This window comes from Sus scrofa, chromosome 14, assembly GCF_054392235.1.
Source record: "Sus scrofa isolate SSC_HxYL_T2T_F1_AM1 chromosome 14, Sscrofa_HxYL_maternal_Yorkshire_Landrace_v2.0, whole genome shotgun sequence".
In the NCBI taxonomy this organism is placed as follows: domain Eukaryota; kingdom Metazoa; phylum Chordata; class Mammalia; order Artiodactyla; family Suidae; genus Sus; species Sus scrofa.
This window is the reverse complement of record NC_139396.1, coordinates 32831837-32854198: the sequence shown is the minus strand read 5'-3', so window position 1 is coordinate 32854198 and position 22362 is coordinate 32831837. Positions and strand designations below refer to the sequence as shown.

Below are 22362 nucleotides of genomic sequence, written 5' to 3'. Positions count from 1 at the left end.
ATCTTAAGCCTTCCAAAAACAAAGCCAGTGACTTTTCCTGAAAGCTTCCTGGTGACCCCTTCCAGGAGAGCTTCAAATTGCTCTGTGCAAAAAATAGCTCAGTTATGATGAATCTGAGCTGCCCTAAGTTTGATGGCTTCAGATAACTCCAAGAAAGTCTGGAAAATCACAAGCCTGGTTCCTTTAAGAAGCCTGATGTGAAATGGGAGTGTGGGGTATGGGTGGAGTGGGGGGGCTGCCTGAGAGCCCCTAACATTCCTGCCTTATAAAAGGAAGAGAGACAAGCTTTGAGCTTTTTGGCTTGAGCCCTGGAGAAATTCAGCCCCCTTGGAGAATCAGAGAGAGAAGGAGAGTGGTGCTAAAAGGTCATTAACAGGCCCACTAGGATTTGTAGTCTTTTTTTTTTTTTTTTTTTTTTTTTTTTTTTTTTTTTGCTGCACCCACAGCATGCAGAAATTCCTGGGCCAGAGATCTAACCAGAGCCACACCAGTGACAATGCTTGATCCTTAACCCACTGACCCACCAGGCAACTTCTTGTATTTCTATTCTTTTTTTTTTTTTTTAATCGGTCTTATTAGGGCCACACCTTGGCATATGGAAGTTCCCAGGCTAGGGGTCGAATCAGAGCCGTAGCTGCTGGCCTACGCCACAGCCACAGCAATTCAGAATCCAAGCCACATCTGGGACCACAGCTCACAGCAATGCCAGATCCTTAACCCACTGAGCAGGGCCAGGGACCGAACATGCGTCCTGATGGATACTAGCCAGGGTCGTTACTGCTGAGCCACGATGGGAACTCCTTGTATTTGTATTCTTGATGAGTAGATGCCAAGTGAAAGCAGGAGCCAGCTGAGGGCTAGGCGGAGAAAAATTAACAAGCTAGTATTTGCAGTTAATGTTGAGAATGAGTGGCCAGGTGTAAGGTTTACTCCTTTTAACTGGTAGGCTTGTGGGTGGAGGTAACCAGTCCTCAAAGCCCCTGTACTTTATCTGATGCTTGAGCCAGGGAGCATGTCAGCACTGTCTTCATTCCTGTTGTGACCCCCACTCAGCTGGCACTTCTGGGCCCACCCTCGTGGGAGCCTGGAGGACCACGACGTTCCTGGCGCCCTGACTAACAAGCACTGTTTTCTGGGATCTGCCCTGAGGAAGCCTTTTTGTGGTATAAACCTTAGCCTGAAGGTGAGCAAGGCATTTTCTACACTAACAATGCCTTGGAAGCCTGAAGGAAGGAAGTTTTGGTCTTTGATGTGGGTTTCTTTTTTTTTTCTTTTTTTAGGGCTGCACCCACGGCATATGGAGGTTCCCAGGCTAGGGGTCCAATTGGAACTGTAGCCGCTATCCTGCACCACACCCACAGCAATGTGGGATCTGAGCTACATCAGTGACCTACACCACAGCTCACAGCAACGCCCCCGGATCCTTAACCCATGGAGGGAGGCCAGGGATCAAACCCGCATCCTCATGAATACAAATAGGGCTCCTTACCACTGAGCCACAACGGGAACTTCCTGATGGGGGTTTTTGTTCGAAGAAAGGTTGCCATTGAGACGTACATTCAAACCAGGAATGGTGAGACTGTTTCCTGAGAAAGCAGGTCAACCAACTCAGGAGTTGCTCTTAGTCCCCCCGACCTTGCACTCACGGGCCTTAGGTTGGGAGGTCACAGGCACTGCAGGCACTAGATTAAATCCGGGAGGTCCCCCCGCCCCCTACACCCCGTCTTTTTGAGGTAACTGCATCAGCGTTCACTGCCGCTGCATTAACGTCACGGCTGCACTTCCCCGCGGGGCCTTTGACTGTGGAAAGCTCCCTCAGAGGGACTTCGAACCAGTTGTCTAGATGGGTTTACTTCCCCTCGCGCTGGATCGCAGCCTCCCTGCTGAGGAGTGCTGTTGTGGAGTATTCTGTTGGAACAAATTGGTAGGCAAAGCCCCATGCGCATCCCGGGAGGTCTGTGGATGCTGTGGTCAGGGTGGGGAGGTCATGGCTGGTTTCCTCACTGACTCAAAGACTGGGCAAGTCCCTTGCGGCAGGACCTCTGTCCCCACCACGATCCTTGGGGCTTTTATTGAGTTCAGTGCTATTTATGGAGAACTGACCACCCCGGTCCCTGAGCTCCTCATCTTTCAGAAGAACTCTTTCAGGTATGTGTCCTTATCCCATTTAACAGATGAGGAAACTATTCTGACAGGTTAAATTAGCCAAAGGTCAGAGAGCTAGGAGTACCCATTGTGGTTCAGTGGATTAAGAACCCAACTAGCATCCTTGACAATGGGGGTTTGATCCCTGCCCTTGCTCAGTGGGTTAAGGATCTGGTGTTGTTTCAAGCTGCTGTGTAGGTTGAACATGCAGCTCGGATCTGGTGTTGCTGTGGCTGTGGTGTAGGCTGGCTGCCGCAGCTCTGATTTAACCCGAGCCTGGGAACTTCCATAGGCTGGGGGTGCAGCCATAAAAAGAAGAAAGAAGGGAAAAAAAAGGTCAAAGGGTTAGAAAGTGGCAGACCCAGCAGACAGGCAGGTCCTGTCGTCTAGGATTTAAAAGATGCAGATGGGGAAGCATCCCAGCCAGGGGTCTCTGGCCTTGAACTTGAAAGAGAGCAGAACCAAGAGAGGAGACAGGGCAGGGTGAGGACAGGATGAAGGAAGCCAGAGGGTGTGAAAAAGTCTTGCTCAGACAGGCCGATAGTCCTGGTACTGAGCCCCAAAGGTAAAGGCAATGGCATGTGAAGGCTTTAGAGGAATGCTGTGTCCACCCAGCACCCCTCACGGCTATAGGCCTGACAGGGTGAGGGTTCAGCATCAAGGCCTTTCTCCCAGCTCACCAGCATTTCTTTCTGGTCCTAAAGGCCCACTGACCCTCACTGGTCCCTCACTGTCCTTTGAGGGGCCCAGAAACAAAAGCAGGACAGAGTCACCTCTCCATCTGGGCTGCCTGGTAAAGTCCTACACATCCAGCTCTGAGCAGAGCTTCTGGGCACTAGCGTCATTCTCTTGCTGCCATGGGGCGAACCCTGCTTCAGGACTGGGCAGGAAAAGCCCTCCGTTTATTACTTGATGGGACACATTTTCATTGAACACCTGCTAGGAGCCAGGCGGCCAGGACTTGGGGATTAGAGAAAATCAGCCAAGACAAACTCCCAGTTTCCAAGGAATATGCAGTAGAGCCAGGGAGACCGTGGGGGAGTCAATGGTTTAAAAAAAAAAAAAAAAACAATCCAGGAGTTGGTTTAAAAAAAAAAAAATCCAGGAGTTCCTGTCGTGTCTCACTGGTAAGGAACCCGACTAGTATCCATGAGGATGTGGGTTCAATCCCTGGCCTCACTCCGTGGGTTAAGGATTCAGCGTTTTGGTGAGCTGTGGTGTTAGGTCGCAGACAGGGTTCAGATCTGGCGTTGCTGTAGTTGTGGCGTAGGCCAGCAGCTGCAGCTCTGATTCAACCCCGGGCCTGGGAACTTAGGTCTGCTGTGGGTGTGGTCCTAAAAGACCAAAAAAAAAAAAAAAAAATCCAATGTGAAAGGATTAGTAGGTACTCTTGTGGCTTCGAAGGTTAAGGATCCAGCATTGTCACTGCAGCGGTTTGGATCACTGCTATGTGGGGGTTTGATTCCTGGCCTGGGAATTTCCACATGCCAGGCACCATCCAAAAAACAAAAACAAAACAAAACAAAAAATCCAGCGTGAAAAGTGCAGTGATAATTTGGGAGATATTTCTGCTATTCCTTCTGCCCAGTTAAAGTCCTGAGGGCCCTGTGTGACCCTCAATCAGAGATAAAGTACAGTGGCCTGTGGAGCTGCGGGGCTGGAGGTCCAGGTATGGCCACTCTATCAGGTGACCTTGAGAAAGTCACTCTTCTTCTCTGAGCCTCCACTTCCTCATCTGTAAAATGGGTATCACACTAGCCACCCTGGAGGACTGCAAAGATCAAACAAGCCTGTCTAACAAAAGGCTTTGAAGAGGCATAAATCACCGGATTTAGAGCAGATCACCATTAGGGAATAGCATTTTATAAAGTACACCCACAGGCCAGGCCACATTTTCAAAGCAGTGCCCTCCCGCAGAGCCTGACTGGAAATTCCGTAGGTTTGTGGGACGGCTCCTTCTTTCCCATCCAGACTGATTCCCAGGGATGTTGGGGAAAGGAGCGGGCCCTGTCTGGGCGGGCACAGAGCTCCGGGGCTGCAGGCTGGCTGGGGCACCCGGAGTTCTTTCTTCACAGGAGAAGAAAAGTTCAGCTTCCTTAATGGGCAGCTGGTCCAGATTATCCCCAGGGCTCGACTCTGCAGCTGCAGAGAATCAGAGCCTATTTTCCCAGCCCTGTGTGTTTATTTCTCTTCCGAACAGCCTCCTTTCTCTGGACTTGTTTGGCTCTGGCAGGGCCTGGAAGGCAGGATAAACACACCTAAAGGAGCTGTGAGATTTCAAGGTTATGCTGGGTTTCCCCTCCTCCCTGCTCTTGAGAAGCCAAGTGCCCTGGGCTTTTGGGCCCTTCTGATGTACAGCCAGGAAGGCTCTGGGGTATTTAGGGATCAATTTTGTTCCTGGAGCCCCTCATCCATCCATTCACTTACTCACTCATTTAGAACCATTTGTTGACGGTGATGTGGCAGGTTCCTGCCTGCAAGTGGGCCTTCGACTAGGACTAGGAACAAGATGCTGCATGCCTGTCCCTTCATCAGAGCTTATGGGAGCTAATGGGAGCAGGCATGCAGACTGGCCAAGGGAGTGGTAGTGTACTATTTCTCATCAGTGGGGAGCGCTTATCAGGGAGGCCTTCCTGGGGTAGGTGACACTGACATGCCTTACAAGGCCTGGTTACGACTCAGTTGTGTAGCCCAGGCTTGCTCCCAGATCTGACCTCTCCAGCAGTGCTTCTAGCCCGGGCTGTGCATTTACATAACTTGTGAACTATGCAAAAATTTCCCTCCCCTCCTTCCACCCCCCACCCCACTCCTGTAGATTTTAAAGCATCCTTGGTGATTCTTACATAAAGCCTAGGGCCGGGAACCACTGCTTTAAGTCACAGGCTCTTTCTCTTACTCCTAGAGACACAAATTCCTGCAAACCCAGAGGGCTGCTGGGAGATAGGTGAATGGCATTTTATGTACAGGGAAGTATTTATTAAATATTGGTCTCAAGTGTTCATCCTGACTGTAGGCCCTGTGGTTTGAAAATGAAAGGCCTTTGCTTTCTCCCTGGCTCCACCTTGCAGCAGCTGTGTAACCTTAGGCAAGACTTTTCTGGGCCCATTTTCTTCTCTGTGAAGTGGGAGTCAGTGATCAACTCACAGAGCTGGGGTGAAGAGTAAATGAGAAAACGTATGCGTGAGGCTCTCCCTGGCACTTGGCATGTCGAGTGAACCTGGGGACCGAGTGTATGTGCGTTCCCTTCACTGTCCATCCTTGACTAGAAATCTCCTCCGGGCAGCACCTAGAACCCATCTTTGTTGTAGCTGGGTTTGGAGCAGCTCTGACCCAGGTGTGGACAAGCCCAAGGGTTTTTCTAAGGCCACCCCAGCTCTAGAAACCGGTTTGGAGATGGTAACTACTGGCCATTAAGCTGTCCTCCCAGACCTGATGAGGGGCCAAATAATGCAGCCACTCCCTCTATTATTCTCCCCAGATGCACCAGATGCGGGAGAAAGAGGAAGCTGTTCTGCCTCCCGCCTCCCAATTATAACCGCCAAACCCAAAGCATGTAGAGTAAATTAAGGTAGGGAACAATTGGATGGAGAAACTCCGGGGCCATCCAGAGATGCCAGCTCCCTGGGAGTGAAACCATATGCTGTTTGTTAAATTCTGGAATGGGCATTCCCATCATGGCTCAGCGGAAACAAATCTGACTAGTATCCATGAGGCCACAGGTTCAATCCCTGGCCTTGCTCAGTGGGTTAGGGATCTGGCATTACCGACCATGAGCTGTGGTGTAGGTCACAGACCTGCCTTGGACCTGGCATTGCTGTGGCTGTGGCATAGGCCAGCGGCTACAGCTCTGATTCAACCCCTAGTCTAGGAACTGCCATATGCTGAGGGTACAGCCCCCCCCCCAAAAAAATATCCTGGAGTGGATCCCCAAGAGATACTGTCAAATTCCCTTCCATTCCCAGAGGCAGAATGAGCAGCAGCCAGGCATGGTCCTGAGAGGAGAAGATTCCTGTACTTGAAGTTTGGGGGGTAGGGAGGAGCAGCAGTTCAAGGCCAACATCCAGAGTCTCTCCCAGCTCTGGGGCTCAGATAGTCAAGGCCAAGGCAGGGGATCTGGAGCAGACTCAGCCTGCTTGTCTGGGACCTTGCTTTTCCTATAGATATATTTACAAGGCAAAGGGAGCAAAGGTATTTGTTTTGAGGCAAGAATCCCCACAGATTAGATGTGTTAAGATGTGTGTGCTAGGAGCCCCAGCACGGCCTCAGCCCTCACGCCACATTCCTAGACCATTCCAGCCGCCTTGCTTAATGAATCACATCCCGCTTGCATTAGTGAGCAGAAACTCGGTGACAGCAGGAGCCAGTCTTCTGCCGACACCCCTGTCCCCCTCCCCTAATGAGCTTAGAAGCCAGGAACTGCTCCCTGGGAAGAGCAGAGGAAGTTAGGAGATTAATCCAATTGGAGCCATGAGCCCCTCTTGCTCCTGCTGCCCAAGCAGCAGGCTTGCTTTGCAAGGAGGCTTTTGAGGCCGTGTCGCTGATGGGCTACTGATAGCCAAGCCATCCTCAGCAACCCATGAAGATGCGTTAGAGCCAACCCATACGTTTCTCAGTGAAGTGCTGGCTGTGGAGTGGGGGTGAGGAATGGCAACTCAGAGTGATGGGCGCCCGTGATGTACCAAGTCCTTGACATGTGTTATGGCTCCCAACCATCACCATTTTACCTGTTTTAAGAAGAGGGTAGGTATAGGGAGTTCCCACTGTGGTGTAGCATGAACGAACCTGATTAGTATCCATGAGGAGGCAGGTTTGATCCCTGGCCTTGCTCTGTGGGGTTAAGGATCCGGCGTTGCCATGAGCTGTGGTGTAGGTTGTAGACACGGATCAGATCCTGCATTGCTGTGGCTGTGGTGTAGGCCGGTAGCTCCAATTTGACCCCTAGCCTGGGAACCTACATATGCCACAGGTGCAATTCTAAAAAAAAGCAAGAGAAAAAAAAAGAAAGAAAGAAAGAAAAGAGGGTAGAGTAGAGGGGTCCCATCTGGTCCATAATGGAGCCAGATTTTAAACCCTCTTCCTGAGTCCAGAACCAGCCTCTTCCTACTCTCCCCTGCTGCCCCCCGCCCCAGGAATCACCACCACGTTTTCCTCCATCCGAATTCCCCAGTGAACCCAGCACCCAGGAGGCAAGTAGCTCCCTAGCCCTTAGCTGGGTGCTTGGGATTCATAGGTGCTCTTTTGGGGCAGTTTTTGATGGCAAGGACCAGGGACTCACTGGTCCCTGCAAGTAGTGGGGTCATATGGTAAGGACGCCTGGGAAGACTTTGGAAGACTAGGGCTCATAATACAAATGGGTCTTGCAGAGCCTGTTCTGGGGGCTTCAGCCCAAGGCTCCATGTCATCATTCTAGTGTCTCGTGTCCAACGTGGCTTATGAATTCCACCAGTCCTTCTTTTTTTGCTTCCCCTTCTACTCGGCTCTCTGCTCTCTGAATATTCCCCCCTCCACCCAATTCCTAAGAGAATCTGGGTGGTCTTGCTAATTATCATTATAGTGGTTCGGACAGAGCTTCTGAGCCAGATGAGTCAATCCCTGGTGGCCTTACCCCTGGGAAGGGAAGTGGCTGCAGGCTGTGAGCATGGCATATGCCTCGACCAGCTTGTCTAATGTCAGTCTTGTCGCATCTGATGTCAGAGGTAAGCCAAGCCGGGTGCTAGAGTGGCCAGGACAGATCTTCCATCAATAATATACTATTGCAGTGGGGGAAAAGAGGCCAGCAGGAACCGAGCTCAGCTTCCATTTGTACAGCAGTGACTGAGCATTTTAATGGGAGACTTGAGGGGATGGGAGGGGGTGGGTGGGGGCTCAGTAGAATCAGGGAAATGAGAAATTACTAAAAGCAGGAGGGGAATTGGACCCCGTGAAGGCCTCTGGGTTACTGACGGGGGCTGATCCCAGTGAGGACCCCCACACTTTCCGCAGATGCTGGGAGACGGACCCTAACTTCAGGTGGCAGGTGGAACAAACAGTACATTCTTTTGGCAGCTTGAGTTTTCTCAGGCAGGCACTTGTAGGGGGACTAGGGTCAGCCCAGGGATGCAGCTTGGAGATGTTAGAAACTGTGTTAAGGAGTTCCCGTCGTGGCTCAGTGGTTAACGATCTCGACTAGGATCCATGAGGATTCAGGTTCAATCCCTGGCCTCGCTCAGTGGGTTAAGGATCCAGTGTTGCCATGAGCTGTGATGTAGGTTGCAGATGCAGCTCAGCTCTGGCATTACTGTGGCTGTGGTGTAGGCTGGCAGCTGTAGCTCTGATTCAACCCCTAGCCTGGCAACCTCCATATGCCAAGAGTGTGAGTGGCCCTAAAGAAACAAACAAACAAACAAACCAAACAAACAACAACAAGAAAGCAAATAAGCTGTGCTGTGTTACTATTTGGTTCATGTCTTTCTAGGACAAAGTTGAGGCCTGGTTGATGAGAGGGCTCAGAGGATCGTGGCTAGAGTTCGGTCAAGGATAGAATTTTTATCACTGATCCCCTCAACAAGCCTGAGAAGTGAGTGTGACAGGTGAAGAAATTGGAAGAGAGAGTGTCCTTGTGCCTCTAAGACTCAAGAACTCCGGCAGCATGCCCTGACTGCCCCTTCTCCTGGCTCGCCACCCTCCCTCCCACCCCCACTGCCCGCCCTGGTCTCCTCCACAAGCACTCAGCAGGGGCAGCTTGGAATTGCCCTGAAGCATTTTTGTGTCCCAAGACAAAGCAGGGTTCTATCCCTTTTTGTCCCCATGGCTGGGTCGATCCACGTTTAGAGACCAACCAGTAATAGGGTGATCTACAGAATGACCTAGAAAGATCTACAGGAAGGCAGCACAGATAGATACAAACCAAGGTCAGGGCTCCAGTCATGGCCTTCATCCTGGGGAGGTGGGTCAAGGGGTGGGCCCTGCACCCACTCTGAACAGCCAGGCACTAAAGGTTAAGACTAGAACCAGGGAGATATAGGCACCAGGAGGTACTAGGTGGGGATCCTGATTGGACCCACTGATATGGTCATGTATTCATTCACCCATCTGCCCTATATTCCACCTACCTATCAAACATGTACTTGGCATTTTCAGCCAGCCAGGTAGAATACTAAGTATTGAGGGACTGTGGACAAATAAAACATCATGTCTCTTCCAAAGGGAAAATAGGATAGGTACACATAACCCTCAGAGATTCAGAGCTTTTTTTTTTTTTTTTTTTTTTTTTGCTTTTTTAGGGCTGCACCTGCAGCATGTGGAACTACCCAGGCCAGGGGTCGAATCAGAGCTATAGCCACTGGCCTACACCACAGCCACAGCAACGCGGGATCTGAGCCATGTCTGCAACCTACACCACATCTCACAGCAACACCGGATGCTTAACCCACTGAGCAAGGCCAGGGATTGAACCTGTAACCTCATGGTTACTGGTCGAATTAGTTTCCACTGCACCAGAGCAGGAACTCCTAAGAGCTTTTCTTAAGCTCTCTCAAGCAGTGACCTCTGGCCTAAGGAGTGCCAGCTTGCTTCCATCTTGGCTCTACTGGTTTAACGTGGGACCAGCTTAACTCTGTACTACAGCCTAGGCAGTACCGAAAGTGCCAACACTGAAAGGAGAAGTAGTCTAGAAAGAGAAGGCTCTGGCATCCCAGTAGCAGCTCTGAAGGTAAGTTTCCTCATCTCTAGAGGAGGGATTTGGACTGGGAAGTCCCTGCAGTCTCTGCCAGCTCTGACATTCTGTGGTCTTATCCTTTTTTTTTTTTTTTTTTTTTTTTTTTTTTTTTTTTTTTTTTTTTTTGCTCTTTAGGGCCACACTCTAGGCATATGGAAGTTCCCAGGCTAGGGGTCAAATTGGAGCTACAGCTCCCAGCCTACACCACAGCCACAGCCACACCAGATCTGAGCTGCATCTGCAACCACGAGCGTTGCTCGTGGCAACGCTGGATCCTTGACACACTGAGCGAGGCCAGGGATTGAACCCGCATCCTCATGGATGCTAGTCAGATTCGTTTCTGCTGCGCCACAATGGGAATTCCCATCTAATCCATTTTTAGGCTTAGTTCATTTGAGCGCCTCAAGGGCAAAGACAGTACTTATTTGTCTTTGCATCCTTAGCACATAGTACAGTTCTGGAATGTGGTAGGGACTCTGTAAGTGCATCTAGCTGGATAAATAAATGAGTAACTGAGAAAAGAAATGCATACATTGTCCAGAGAATCAGCATCCCAAATCTGTGCACAGGAAGTAGGATCAGATTGTATGTCAATAAATACTATCACTTCTCCCCAAAGCTAAGACTGGTTTGTCCTTCCCCTGACTAGAAACAGAAACATGTTCATTTTTAAATACAAATTCTGCAGTAGCTGTGCTTCACTAGGGCATTTTCATCATCCTGGTCCTCCCACAGGATTTAGGAGAAGCCAGCAGTTCCCGCTGTAGGTCAGTGGGTTAAGAACCCAACTAGTATCCTCAAGGATGCAGGTTCGATCTTTGGCCTCAGTCAGTGGGTTAAGGATCCAGCATTGCCACAAGTTTCGGTGTAGGTCGCAGATGCAGCTTGGATCCTGCGTGGCTCTGGCATCTGCAGCTCCAATTGGACCCCTAGCCTAGGAACTTCCATATGCCACAGGTGTGGACCTAAAAAAAAAACAAAAAACAAACAAACAAACAAAAAACAAACTTAGGAGAAGCCGAACTGTTCTATGCATTTGGGGTAAAAGCATTATATTTCAAGGGTTAAAGCATCATTTTTAATGGAACTCCTCCTCCATTCAAAGGCATCTTGCATCAAAGTTGTGCAGCAGACTTAGTGTACCAAGCCCAGAGATCTCATGAAGATTGAATGACTTAAGAGAAAGAAATAGATAGACATAGAATTGGCTTCAGTGTGAAGTCTCAAGTTCAGGCCCATCTCTTCTACTACTGACTGTGGGATGGCCTTGAGCAAACACAGCACCTATCTGGGCCTCTGATTCCTTGTGTATCACAGGAAGTCAGGATTAATGTGGTCTCCAGGTCTCCACCACCTGGCAAATTCTAGGCTTCTTCATCATTTGTGATGGTTAGAAAAGCCTAGAGTTTACCTGACAGTTACCTAAAGTATCTACAAATAGTGGTGACATCTGTAGCCCACACTTGAGTGTGAGGAAGTTTTTGCTAGAGATGCCCCAGAAAATGCAAAACTCCCTTATCCAGGCACCATGCATTGTTTTTCTCCACCGTCTGACCCCATCTGTGCCTTAGCCCCACCTCTTTACTGAGGGGCCTGGTCCGGACTGGAGCAGACCTGTGGTCCTACTGCAGGAGGGTAGATGGGAGCCTCATGGTTGCTCCCAAAAGAACAGGTCAGGGAATGAAGAGGTGGGTTGTGTGGTCTGACCTTGCAACTAGATGGGAAGCTCCAAACAGGGATTAGAAGCACTGATGCTCCCGAAAACATGTTGTTGAAATGATTGAGACTTTTGATCTGGGAGAGAGCAAAGAAGAGGCTACCCAGCTAGAAAGGGCAAGCCTCCTGCACTGGGTTTCTTTTCTTTTCTTCTCTTTTCTTTTCTTTTCTCTTCTCTTCTTTTCTTTTCTTTTCTTTTCTTTTCTCTTCTCTTCTCTTCTCTTCTCTTCTCTTTTTTCTTTTCTTTTCTTTTCCTTTATTTTCTTTTTACAGCTACACCCATGGCATATGGAAGTTCCCAGGCTAGGGGTTGAATCAGAGTTGCACCTGCCGGCCTACACCACAGCAACATGGGATCCGGGCCACATTGGCTACCTATGCTTCAGCTTGTGGCAATGAAAGACCCTTAACCCACTTAGTGAGGCCAGGGATTGAACCTACAGACACCCTATATAGGGTTATTAACACTGAGCCACAACGTGAACTCCTGCCCTGGGTTTCTGGCATCAGCTTCCTCCCCTGTAGTTACACATGGAAACAAGTCTTGATGCTTCCTGTCAAGGCTTTGATTGAAGGGATTCTTCTCTGTCTACTTCTCTGTATAAAAAGGGAAAACCCCTGACCCCAAATCTGGGGCAGCTGGGAAAAAAGAACAGCAGGATGTTTCTGGGTGTAATGAAGAGCTCTGCCCAAGACTTAGTGGACCAGGGCTTGGGATAAGCCATCAGGTCAGAACACTGTCCACCCATTTTCCAGGTGCTCAGTGAGGAAGAACCACTGGGTATTTGCCTTCAGCCTGGGTCTCCCAGACAAGGGATGCCGTGTAGCTGGGGCTCTTCTCGAAGAGAGCAGGGTGGGCACCAGCATTGCCGTCGCTATGGTCCCCTCCACTTGTGAACTGTGGCCACATGTCCAGGTAGATGCCAGTCTACAGGATAGCGGCCCCAGAACAAGAGAAAGAGAAAGAGTTTGCTATTATCTTCACCTAGGGGCCTGCCTTTATGAGTCACGCTCAGATATCCACACGGGACTCCTCCAGGGCAGGGGTTCTGCGGAGTTGCTCATCCACATTTTGCTCAGGAGGGATTTCCCAGGGCTCACTGATGTGGGATGCAGAGAAAGAAGTAAAGAGGCCTCTCAGGGGCAGGTAATTTTTTTTTTTTTTAATTTTAGGGCCACACCCACGGCATATGGAGTTTCCCAGGCTAGGGGTCTAATTGGAGCCACAGCTGCCGGCCTACACCACAGCCATAGCAATGCAGGATCTGAGCCACATCTATGACCTACACCACAGCTCACGGCAACACCGGATCCTTAACCCACTGAGTGAAGCCAGGGATCGAACCCGAAATTTCATGGTTCCTAGTTGGATTCATTTCCACTGCACCTCGACAGGAACTCCCCAGGGGCAGCTATTAAGGGAAGACACATGCAGTTGTGAAAGCCTGAGGTCCTTTGCCTCAACCTGGTCTAGCCCTCTCTGTCTGCCCACTTTGGAGTGCCTGGGTTTTGTACAATCAAAACCCCTGCCTTCTGTCTTCCTCTGCTATTGATACTGAGTGCAAGTCCATGTTCCCAGTGCCCAGTGAAGCCACGCAATACTGAAATGCCTGAGTTTGGGGCAGAGAAAAGTTTATTGCACAGCCATGCAAGAAGATGGGTGGCTCATGCCTTAAAAGCCCTTGGAGTTCTAGTTGTTGCTCAGTGGTTTAAGGACCTGACATTGTCTCTGTGAGGATGCAAATTCGATCCCCAGGCTGACTCAGTGGCTCAAGGATCTGGCATTGCCACAAGCTGAGGCATGGGTCACAGCTGTGGCCTGGATCTGGTATTTCTGTGGCTGTGGCATAGGCCCCAGCTGCAGCTGCAATTCAACTCCTGGCAGGAACCTTCCATATGCTGCAGGTGCAGCTTAAAAAAAAGAAAAGAAAAAGAAAAAAATCCCTGACCTCCCCAAAGGCTTTTGGCAAAGCCCTTTTAAAGACAAGGTGAAGGAGGGGCCTGGTTAGTTGTTGCAAACTTCTTGGTGTTGAATGCTTTGTTCTTGCAGCTGTCAAGGACTGGGTCATGTCACAGTCAGGTCATGATGTTCCTGTAAACCTCCAACAAGGCTAATGTTGTTTTCTGTTCAGGTCAGGCCACTGTCAGGCTATCCTGTATATTTCAGGCTATAGGCAACATTCTTTTACAAAGAGTGCAAAGCCAGCAACAGAGCACAAAGGTTAAAGAAAGGTTAGAGTAAAAGGAACAGAATTTACAAGGAGTCAGATTAGTTCTTCTCTATTACACTGTCCTATGCAAAGAGAGGCATCTCCTTGACTCCAAATAGCCCTGCCCACTCCTTGGGGACTATTCTGGGTGGGCGTCTAAGAATAAGCTCTCAGGACTTACAAGAAGTATGGGGTGGGGGCGGTGGTGCACAAATCAGGCTCCAGCAGCCTCTCAGGCACTGCATCTGATTTTGTGGGGCTGTGAGAATGTTTCTTAATGGTGGTTGGTTGCTTGGTGGGAAAGCTTTGCTGTAGGGCAGGAACTGCTGGGAAAAGGCAGAGTTTACACCCTCTGCCCACAGAAACCCAAACTTCTTAGCAAGTCCTGATGTCTTTCTCAGGCTGGAGGGGGGGGTCAGTGTTGCAGTCACTGGGTACTTACCCAAGGGCATTCCAGAAGGTGGCATCATGTCTCAGCCTGGAAAAGGCCTGCCTATGGCCACCCCTGGCAGTCCTCAGGGCAAAGAAGGCTGGAGATACTGTTCATGGGATAGCCGTGTCCTGAATTTGGGCAGTTTGCATCATAATCGGATCAAACTTTAGCCTATAGTCTTCCTAAGGGAGGTATCCATAGAGATGGCCTCTTTGTTTTTTGTTTTTTGTTTTTTGTTTTTTTTTTTTGCTTTTTAGGGCCACACCTGCGGCGTATGGAAGTTCCCAGGCTAGGGGTTGAATCAGAGCTATAGCTGCCGGCCTACATCACAGCCACAGCAACGTGGGATCCAAGACGCATCTGTGACCTACACCACAGGTCATAGTAACGCTGAATCCTTAACCCACTGAACGAGGTCAGGGATAGAACCTACATCCTCATGGATCCTAGTTGGGTTTGTTAACTGCTGAGCCATGAAGGGAACTCCAAGATGGGCTTCTGTTAGGGGGGAGAAAATGATGCAAAAATCACAGCTTAGTGCCATGTTCTATGAGATGGAGCTAGACTAAAATGTGCCTAATTTGGATTTTTTTGGGGTGTGTAGCATGTGCTGACCCCATGGCAAGGGGACCATGTTGAGCCTCCATTGTGGGGAGAAGCCCTGACTCTGGGGGGTCTGGAAACAAGTGACAAGGAATAGGCTTCTGTGCTTGATGAGCCCAACCCTGGTGGGGGGAGTCCTGAGGGCTGTGACCTTGCTTGATCTGTGGGGAGCATGGGGCATAAACCAGAAACATCCTTGAAACTGACGCATTAAGTCTCACAATTATGGTTACCATGTGTTTCCAATTTTTTGAAGTTGTTCTGTTTCCAAATATTCTTTTGCCACTTCCATATACATCGAAGCCTTGTGGGAATTCTAATATTTCAGCAGCCGAATGACACTTTCCAGATATCCTTCAGCACTCATCATAATCACATGACAGACCACATCCTTATTTTTTTATTTGGAATGTATGGTTATTGTACCAAACCTTGAATTCTGGGTCCAGAATCTAGGACCATCCCACCGAAAGAAGCCATCGGCGAGGGAGTGAGTGGAAGGGGCTGTGATGTTGGGAGTTCCCTCTGTAGTGCTGTGGGCTGATGACCTGGCTTGTCCCTGTGGAGGCTCTGATTTGATCCCTGGCCCAGCACAGCGGGTTAAGGATTCCACATTGCGATGTGGTATGTAGGTTGCAGCTGTGGCTCCAATTCAATCCCTGGCCTGGGAACTGCCATGTGCCACAGGGGAAAAGAAAAAAAAGAAGACAGGGCTGGGCTGTAATAAAGAGGGTATTGGAAACAGGAGCAGCCCTGATGCTGACTCTCCGTTCAGGCTCCCACCAAAGCTGGTGGTTCTGGGGAGCTGTGTCCACTAGTCAGGACCTGCACACCTGGGTGTATACTATCTGAGTGGGTACTTCCATTTGTGGGTGCCTTCATGGGGCCCAGCTTGGGTGTCTCAGTATACCAGGTGCTGCATCTGGCTCTGATGTCCTGTCCTCAGCACGCTTACAGTGTCCTTATAATAGGAAATTATCATATGAAGTGATACGTATGTCCTCAAAAGGGGTCCTGCCCAGGTATGGGGGATCAAGGGAGGCTTTGGGGGAGATGAGACATACAAGCTGAGATTTAAAGGACAAGAAACTTTTAGGCCAGAGTACAGAGAGGGTTTTTCTGAGGTGGGAGGAGGGGTCCACGTTCTCCCCCAGCTCACGCAGGGCTCTACTCAAGGGCTTCCTCGTCTCTGCATCCAAGGTACAGCCTCCCCTCCCACTCCATTCTCTTCTTGTGCTTCTGTTCCTATCTTTGCACGTGGTCATAGTTAAATTTTCATTTGATTCCTAGTTTTATTGCTAGTCTCTCCTTCTAAAATATCAGTCCACGCGAGCAGAGACTTTGTTATAGATGGATCCGCAGCTCCTAGAACAGGACCAGGCTCCTAACAGATGGCCATCACGTACTTGGCAAAATAAAGACACGAACAGAGTGAGTTCAGGCTGGCCAGAACGGAGAGGATGTGGAATGTCTCTGAACATCAGCCCTGCCTGCCCACACTCCCCCCGGTCTCTTCCTGTTATTTTGACCCTGAACTCTGCCTGGCCGGCTCTGGGACACACAGCACCCTCCTGCCACACTGATGACCCCACACTGAGGCTGCCGTTGGAGGCCTCCTGGCCTGGGTGGCCCACTGCCACTGGGACAGGGTGCTGACAGAGGTGAGGCAGGTCTGGGAGAAATCAAGGCTGATGTCAACCTTGGCCACCCCACCAGAGCCAAGCCCCAGCCAGGGCCAGGCGGCCTTTGCTGCTGTGGCTCCAGGTTTGCTGGTCATTACTGCTCCTGCAGGCATGTCTGTCTCAGACTTACTTGGCTTCTGCATCCTGCCCCTCCGTGGTCTCTGTCTCCAGGAGTCCTGTGCTCTCCTGCTCGTCCTCAGCCTCTCCTGGCTGGAGCTCGTAAAGCCATGCAGGAAGAACGGTCAGGGATGAGAGATACATAGAAAATGGCATTAGGAGTTCCCGTTGTGGCACAGTGGAGACGAATCTGACTAGTATCCTTGAGGATGAGGGTTTGATCCCTGGTCTTGCTCATTGGGTTAAGGATCTGGCATTGCCGTGAGCTGTGCTGAAGGTTGTGGTTGGATCCTGCATTGCTGTAGCCATGACTGTGGTACAGGCTTGGGGCTACAGCTCCGATTGGACACCTAGCCTGGGATGTGCTGTGGATGGGGCCCTAAAAAAATGAAAAGAAAGAAAATTGCATTAAACATTTCAAGGAGCTTTTCCAAGTCTGTCCTCTTTCAGCATCTTTGGTGTGGTTCCTGGGGACTTTTTTGGTGCCCCTGCACAGAGTATTCTGGGGTTTTCCTAGCCTGGGCAGCTCGAAACAGACACATGGCCAGTTCCAACTCCTCTCCTTTCTCATGTGGCACAGCTGTGGGGTTTATCAGTTCTGCCAGCTCCTCCAGGAGCCTACAAAGTTCTCTGCTGAGTCACAATCATTAGAAGAGGGAAGCCCCTAGGCCAGCTGGCCAAGAAAAGACAAAAAAATAGTCCAAGGGTAGAGTTCCCATTGTGGTTCAGCGGGTTTAGAACCTGACTAGTATCCATGAGGATGTTGGTTTTTTTGATCTCTGGCCTCACTTAATGGGTTTAGGATCTGGTGTTGCTGTGAGCTGTGGTGTAGGTCAAAGACTCGGCTCATATCCCCAGTTGCTGTGGCTGAGGTATAGGCTGGCAGCTGCAGCTCTGATTGGACCCCTAGCCTGGGAACTTCCATATGCCATAAGTGTAGCCCTAAAAAGACCCAAAAAAAAAAAAAATTCCAAGGGTTCAGTACTTATTGGGAACAGAACATGATCGGGCTTTGCTGTTTTCTATGGCAGTTCATGTAAGGATTTTCCTGCATGATGTCACCCTCTTGTCACTGTGTCACATCTCCAGCCCACATGTCCAGGTGGCTTCTGGCTGCCAGAAGTAACAACCTTGACCTCTCGCCTGGTTTGGAATCATTTAACAGTGGATCTGGAAGGAGCTTTCTGGATTCCTGAATCTTTTCACTCCCAAAGGCCACTCCACAAACATCAATTACCTCACAGTCCTTTGGGACACTTGTAAAAAATACGTATAGATTGCTGATTCCTCCCACCAAGATTCTGACCCAGTAGGTCTGAGTGAACTCAGGAATTTGTCTTTTCACCGGTTTTCCTAATGATTTTGATGTGTGGCCAGATTTAAGACTCAGTGGCCAGGACTTCCCTGGTGATGTAATGGGTTAAGAATGTGGTGTTGGGAGTTCCCGTCGTGGCTCAGTGGTTAACGAATCCGACTAGGAACCATGAGGTTGCGGGTTCAATCCCTGGCCTTGCTCAGTGGGTTAAGGATCCGGCGTTGCCGTGAGCTGTGGTGTAAGTGGCAGACGCAGCTTGGATCCTGCGTTGCTGTGGCTCTGGCGTAGGCTGGCAGCTACAGCTCCGATTAGACCCCTAGCCTGGGAATCTCCATATGCCTCGGGAGCGGCCCTAGAAAAGGCAAAAAGACAACAAAAAAAAAGAATGTGGTGTTATCACAGCAACGGCTCAGGCCACTGCCGTGGCATGGGTTCATTTCCTGGCCCAGAAACTTCTACATGGATGCAGCCAAAAAGAAAAAAAGAAATCTCAATGATCACTGCAGTATCTTGTCAAGTGAGGAAGGTCGGGTCCCTGAGAGGTAAAGATAGGCCCCCATGTATGGCAGGGCAGGGCAGGCAGGCTGCTGATGACACATGTGGAGACCCAATCCTTCATCCCAGTTCCCACATACAGCGTATCACTCTGACACTGTAACACTCCAGTGAAACTCTGGCTTTGAGATGATCAGAAGGCTTTTAGCAGCTGTTCCCTGACCCCCACCTCCCCCAAAAGTATCACCTTACTTTGTAATGCAAAGAGAAGGGGGTGGGTGGCAAACTAGGATTTGCTAATTTCCTACTGTGTGCCAGGCACCATGCTCTAAGCCTTATAGAGGTCATTTTACTTAGTCTGCAAAATAGCCCAGTGCCTTGTCCCACGTCACAGTTGCCAGCAATGCCCTCAGAGATGCTGGGAGACTTTCTCAAGGTCATTCAGGGAGAGAGAAGAGTCTTCTCTGTGCCAGCTGCCATTGTAAGCTCTTTACATCTATTGCGATATTTCACTGGTTCTCTGACACACAGTGAAAACACCTCTGAAGTCTGGGAGCATGTAGCAATTGACGTAACATGTTATTGCAACTGGCCAAGCTTCCTCCTTCTTAGTAGCATGTAAAATAGTGATGGGGAGTTCCTGTCGTGGCGCAGCGGAACTGAATCCGACTAGGAACCGTGAGGTTGTGGGTTCAATCCCTGGCCTTGCTCAGGGGGTTAGGGATCCGGCGTTGCCGTGAGCTGTGGTGTAGGTCGCAGACGCTGCTCGGATGTGGCGTTGCTGTGGCTGTGGCATAGGCTGGCAGCAAAAGCTCCAATTCGACCCCTAGCCTAGGAACCTCCATGTGCCGCGGGTGTGGTCCTAAAAGGACAAAAGCTTGGATCCTGCATTGCTGTGGCTGTGGTGTAGGCCAGCAGCTGTAACTCCAATTCAACCCCTAACCTGGAAACTTCCATATGCCACAGGTATGGCCCTAAAAAGCAGAAAGAAAGAAAGAAAGAAACAAACAAACAAAGGGCAGAGCCAAAATTCATACCCATGTCTGCCTGGCTTCAAACAATATCATGCCAATAGCCTAGTGGGAAAGTGGACCCCGAGGATGGAGCGCAGGGCTGAGACACCCTGAGGGTTTCCCCACCTACTAGGTTACCCAGCAGGGCCCCTTGCCCACAGTTTTGACCATCCCTTGGTTTTCTCTCTTCCCCTTCACCCTCCTCCCTGGCAAGCCTGACTGCTGGTCACCAGGTCTCAAAAAGTGGAGCAGCAGTGGGTTAAGGATCCCACATTGTCGTGAGCTGTGGTATAGGTCGCAGACACGGCTTGGATCCTGCAGTGCTGTGACTGTGGTGTAGGCCAGCGGGTACAGCTCTGCGTCGACCCCTAGCCTGGGAACCTCCATATGCCGCAGGTGCAGCTCTAAAAATAAACAAAAAAACAAACAAACAAAAGTGGAGCGGAATCCAGAAATCCTACTACTCCTTGGTATTAAGTGAGTTAAAAATACATGCACACAAAAACATGCACGGAATGTTTCCAGCATTTTTATGGATGATTGGCCAAAACTCGAAAGCAACCAAGATGTGCTTCCATGGCTGAAGAGATAAATTCACTGTGGTACATCATCCAGACAGTGGAATAGTGTTTGATGCTAAAAGAAAGGAGATATCAAGTCGTGAGCAGACATGGAGGAACCTTAAGTGCATTTTACTGGGAGAAAGAAGCCAATCTGAAAAGGCTGAATTTGATGCGACTCCAACCATCTGACACTCTGGAAAAGGCGAAGCTGGGGAGACAGTAACAATATCTGTGGTTGCCAGGGGTTAGGAGGTGGAGAGGTATGAATGAAGAGGTGGAGCACAGGGGCTTTTTCGACATTGTTCTGTGTGATACTGTAATGGTGGATGCTTGACCTTGTACATTTGTCCAAACCATAGACTGGATAACACCAGGAGTGAACCCCATCAGCCCTGGGCAATGACGATGTGTCATTGCAGGTGCATAGATTATAGCAAACGTGCAGTCAGTCTGTTGGGGTGTGGGTGGTGGGGGAGGAGGCTCTGCACGTGTAGGGGCAGGGGGTCTAGGAGAAATCTTTGTACCTCCTTCTCGATTTTGCTGTGAACCAAAACCACTCTGAAAACAATAGTCTATTTGGGGGAGTCCCCTGGTGGCCTAGTGGTTAAGATCTAACATTGTCACTGCTGTGGCATGCGTTTGATTCCTGGCCTGGGAACTTCCTCATGCCTTGGGCACGGCCAAAAAAAAAAGCCTATTTAAAAAAAAAAAAAAAAAAAAAAAGTAGAGGGAAGAAGAAAGAAGAGCAGGGGTGACAAAGGGCAAAGGTGATGCCCTGGCCTTTGCTGGGCGCCATCTGGGCCTTGGCTGTGGCTCCAGCCCCCTTCCTATTGCAGGTGGCAGTGGGAAGTGGGGGAGGGTCCCTGTTGAGGGGCCCTGCTGAGTCCAAAGCAAGGCGGTGACCAGTGACCCTGTGCTGCTCCCGGCAGGTATCGTGGAGGCCGTGATGGTCCGGCTGGTGAATGGCACGGGCCCACACCAGGGCCGCGTGGAGGTGTACCACGACCGGCGCTGGGGCACCGTGTGTGACGATGGCTGGGACAAGAAGGACGGGGATGTGGTGTGCCGCATGCTGGGCTTCCCCAGCGCCGAGGATGTGCACCGGACGGCTCACTTCGGACAAGGTAGGGCACTAGGAGGAGAACCTGGGCGAGGGCCTGGGAGTCCTAGGCCTGCCCTCCTGTGCAGCGCCCCCTCCACTGGGACCCTGCCCAGTGTCATCTGGCCTCTGCCTGGATCCATGCCAAGACGGGAAGCTCACCACCCCCAGGCAAGCCAGTCAGTCTTCAGACAGTTCTGATTGTTGAAACATTCCTTCCTTTCCTTGAATTGAGTCCCTTTTCTTCTTTTTAGGTCCCAGTATGTGGAAGTTCCCAGGCTAGGGGTCAAATTGGCGCTGCAGCTCTGGCCTACACCACAGCTGCAGCAATGCAAGATCCGAGCCCCCTCTGTGACTGTAGACTGTAGCTCATGGCAATGCCAGATCCTTAACCCACTGAGAGAGGCCAGGGATTGACCCCGCACCCTCACGGTTACGGTCGGGTTCGTTTCCACTGAGCCACAATGGGAGCTCCTGACTCCCATTTTTTGTCTCCTGTCAGAACCCCTGTTGACCCCTATCCTCAGTTCTGCATCTCGGGGCACTTAGCTAACCCCACTTCCACCTACCCCTCGTACATTTCCATTATTATTTCATGTTTCTGTAGCACTTCCTGTGTACCAGGCTTAGTTCCAAACATGTTACCACTCATGGAATCGTCACAACACTAGATATCATCTCTGTTTTCCAGATGAGGAAACAATGGCACAGAGAGGTTGAATAACTTGTCCAAGGTCACACAGCTGGCAAATGGCAGAGCCTGGGTTCAAGCCTAAGCAGGTGGCTCAATAGTCTGTGTTTTTATCACTCCACTCCTCTTTGAGCCTTTTCTTTTTCAGATGAATGTCTCCAGATACTTTATCTTGTCCTCAGAGGATAAGATTTTGACAGCCTTCACCATCTTGGTTGCTTTCCTTTAATAGGATCAAGCCCATCTCCCTTCTCACTGACGGTACAAGGGACTTGGAGGGAGGGGTATAGACCCTTCCTGGGCAGGCAGCTGATTTGAGCCATCTGTCCCTTTCCTGTTGCAGAGAGGTTGGCTCTTCCCCAGCTCCAGTCTCTAGCCACAGCTCTGTGTCTGCCCCTCAGGCTAGTCCTCTGTATTAGTCAGCTCAGCTGCTATAACAAATACCACAGACCGTGGGGCTTAAACATCAGACCTTTATTGTCTCCCAGTCAGGAAGCTGGAAGTCCAAGGTCAAGGTGTGGGCAGGTTTCTCCTGAGGCCTCTCTCCTTGGCTTGTGAATGAATGGACACCTTCCAGCTGTGTC

The 22362-nt window shown here is 50.2% G+C and overlaps 1 protein-coding gene across 2 annotated transcripts in view; it reads left to right on the top strand.

The window, feature by feature from the left end:
• SCARA5 (scavenger receptor class A member 5) overlaps positions 1-22362 on the top strand; it is a 132090-nt gene that overhangs the window by 97576 nt on the left and 12152 nt on the right. For both annotated transcript variants that reach the window (XM_084997774.1, XM_005670449.4), the window contains exon 8: positions 20918-21112. In XM_084997774.1, the coding sequence (XP_084853900.1) occupies positions 20918-21112 (195 nt within the window). The remainder of the gene's footprint in view (positions 1-20917; positions 21113-22362) is intronic.